This window comes from Acanthisitta chloris, unplaced genomic scaffold (genome assembly GCF_000695815.1).
Source record: "Acanthisitta chloris isolate BGI_N310 unplaced genomic scaffold, ASM69581v1 scaffold5219, whole genome shotgun sequence".
NCBI lineage: Eukaryota > Metazoa > Chordata > Aves > Passeriformes > Acanthisittidae > Acanthisitta > Acanthisitta chloris.
The window spans coordinates 50914-52564 of record NW_008692972.1 but is presented as its reverse complement, the minus strand read 5'-3'; the positions used below and the strand labels follow the sequence as shown (position 1 = coordinate 52564).

At 36.4% G+C, this 1651-nt stretch overlaps 1 protein-coding gene across 1 annotated transcript in view; it reads right to left on the bottom strand.

The window, feature by feature from the left end:
• Positions 1-887: 887 nt before the first annotated feature.
• TBC1D32 (TBC1 domain family, member 32) overlaps positions 888-1651 on the bottom strand; it is a gene marked incomplete at its 3' end in the record, with an annotated part of 49318 nt that continues 48554 nt past the window's right edge. Inside the window, exon 26 of the mRNA XM_009082875.1 lies at positions 888-1013. Within this exon, the coding sequence (XP_009081123.1) occupies positions 888-1013 (126 nt within the window). The remainder of the gene's footprint in view (positions 1014-1651) is intronic.

Sequence of the window (1651 nt, the reverse complement as noted above, 5' to 3'; positions counted from 1 at the left end):
ATAAGTATTCTGTCTACACAACCTGAGCACACTGCTGGCTCATGCATTACATACAAATACATAAGGATTCTGTCTACACAAACACTCCTCCAAATGGAAGGTGAAAGCTCTAATTTACAATCACCTAAGACTGTAGACTCAACCTTGTTTCAAACAAGCAGTAAGAACAGAAAGCTCAGAATTTAGAATCATTCCATAATTACTGACTTTAACCACATTATACAAATGAGAAGTTTAAATCAGTTCCCATATAAATATAAAATTCCTGTATAAATTCCTGACTTCCTTAAGGCTTTCAAAACTGTAACTCTTATGCAATTTATCATAAAATTCAGGTCTCATGTAAAACACAAATGCTGGTTACTTTTATCCCATACAAAAGATACTTCATCTCTCTTTACCGTCAGTTTTATGAATTCCTTACCTACATAAAATAAAGGGCAAATTTTGGTATCTGTAAACAAGAAGTTAGACTACATACTGACCAGCTGATCACAATCAGAACTCTTAGGGAAATGGCAGCCAGCAATTTCTGAAAACTCCCAGCTTCTTCATAGCTATACAACTTTATATGATATCGCAAGTGAGTTATTATGTCTATGTCATATGGGCGATCAATACTTTTGCATACTCATACTTGAGCCTTCTTTCTGTGTAAAATTTCACTGAATACACGGAGGGATAATGGGCATAAAGAGAGAAAAATATGACAGAAAACAAAAACTTTTTTTTCCTCTGGAAAATCCCATTGAGATAGTTTTCATAATCAATGCAAGACTACTGACTACTTGTATAGATAATGTAATCCTTAATGAAATTGTAAAGAACCATTGCTTTCTAGGGGTCTCTGATTGCTTACTTTGTTAAACTTATTAAGTCATACTCACTTGGCCCACTGACGCTCTCTGGTCTGGCTTTCATGACTTTGCAGAACTGTTTTCTACAAATTTCTGTCCACCCAGTTGGCTTCTCTGGACTTTTTAAGAGCGTTAAGAGCTTGTCAAGATCTTTATCTAGAAGAAATGAAAAATGAGTGTTACTCTGTAATGATCATAGAATGATAGAATGGTTTGATCATAGAATGATAGACCTTAAAGATTATCTAGTTCCAACCCTGTTGTCAAGGTATATTCAGGGATCCAACCCTGTTGTCAAGGTATATTCAGCAGATGACATTCTTCTTGGGGAGAAAAGACTACATAAATATCCCTTATCCTAAGACAATTAAACTGGAGAAGAAATCCTAAAGCTGATGACATTCTGTGATTCTGTGATGGCGTTTGTATTCCCAAGTAACTGTTACATGTGATGGGGCCCTGCTCTCCTGGAGATGGCTGAACACCTTCTGCCCATGGGAAGTAGTGAACAAGTTGTTTTGCTCTGCTTGTGTACATGGCCTTTGCTTTCCCTATAGAACTGTCTTTATCTCAACCCACAAGTTTTCTACCTTTTACTCTTCACTGGTGGGGGAATACACCTGCTTGGAGCTTGGTTGTCGGGGTTAAACCATGACAGTTTTGAACATATAAGAAATTACTGAGGTACATTTTATTGCTCCCTTAAAGTTATTAATCTACTGTACAGAAATAATATGAATCGGAAAGGCCTCTTAAAAGATAGCAGTTTGGTATTTCCATGTAATTTCACCACT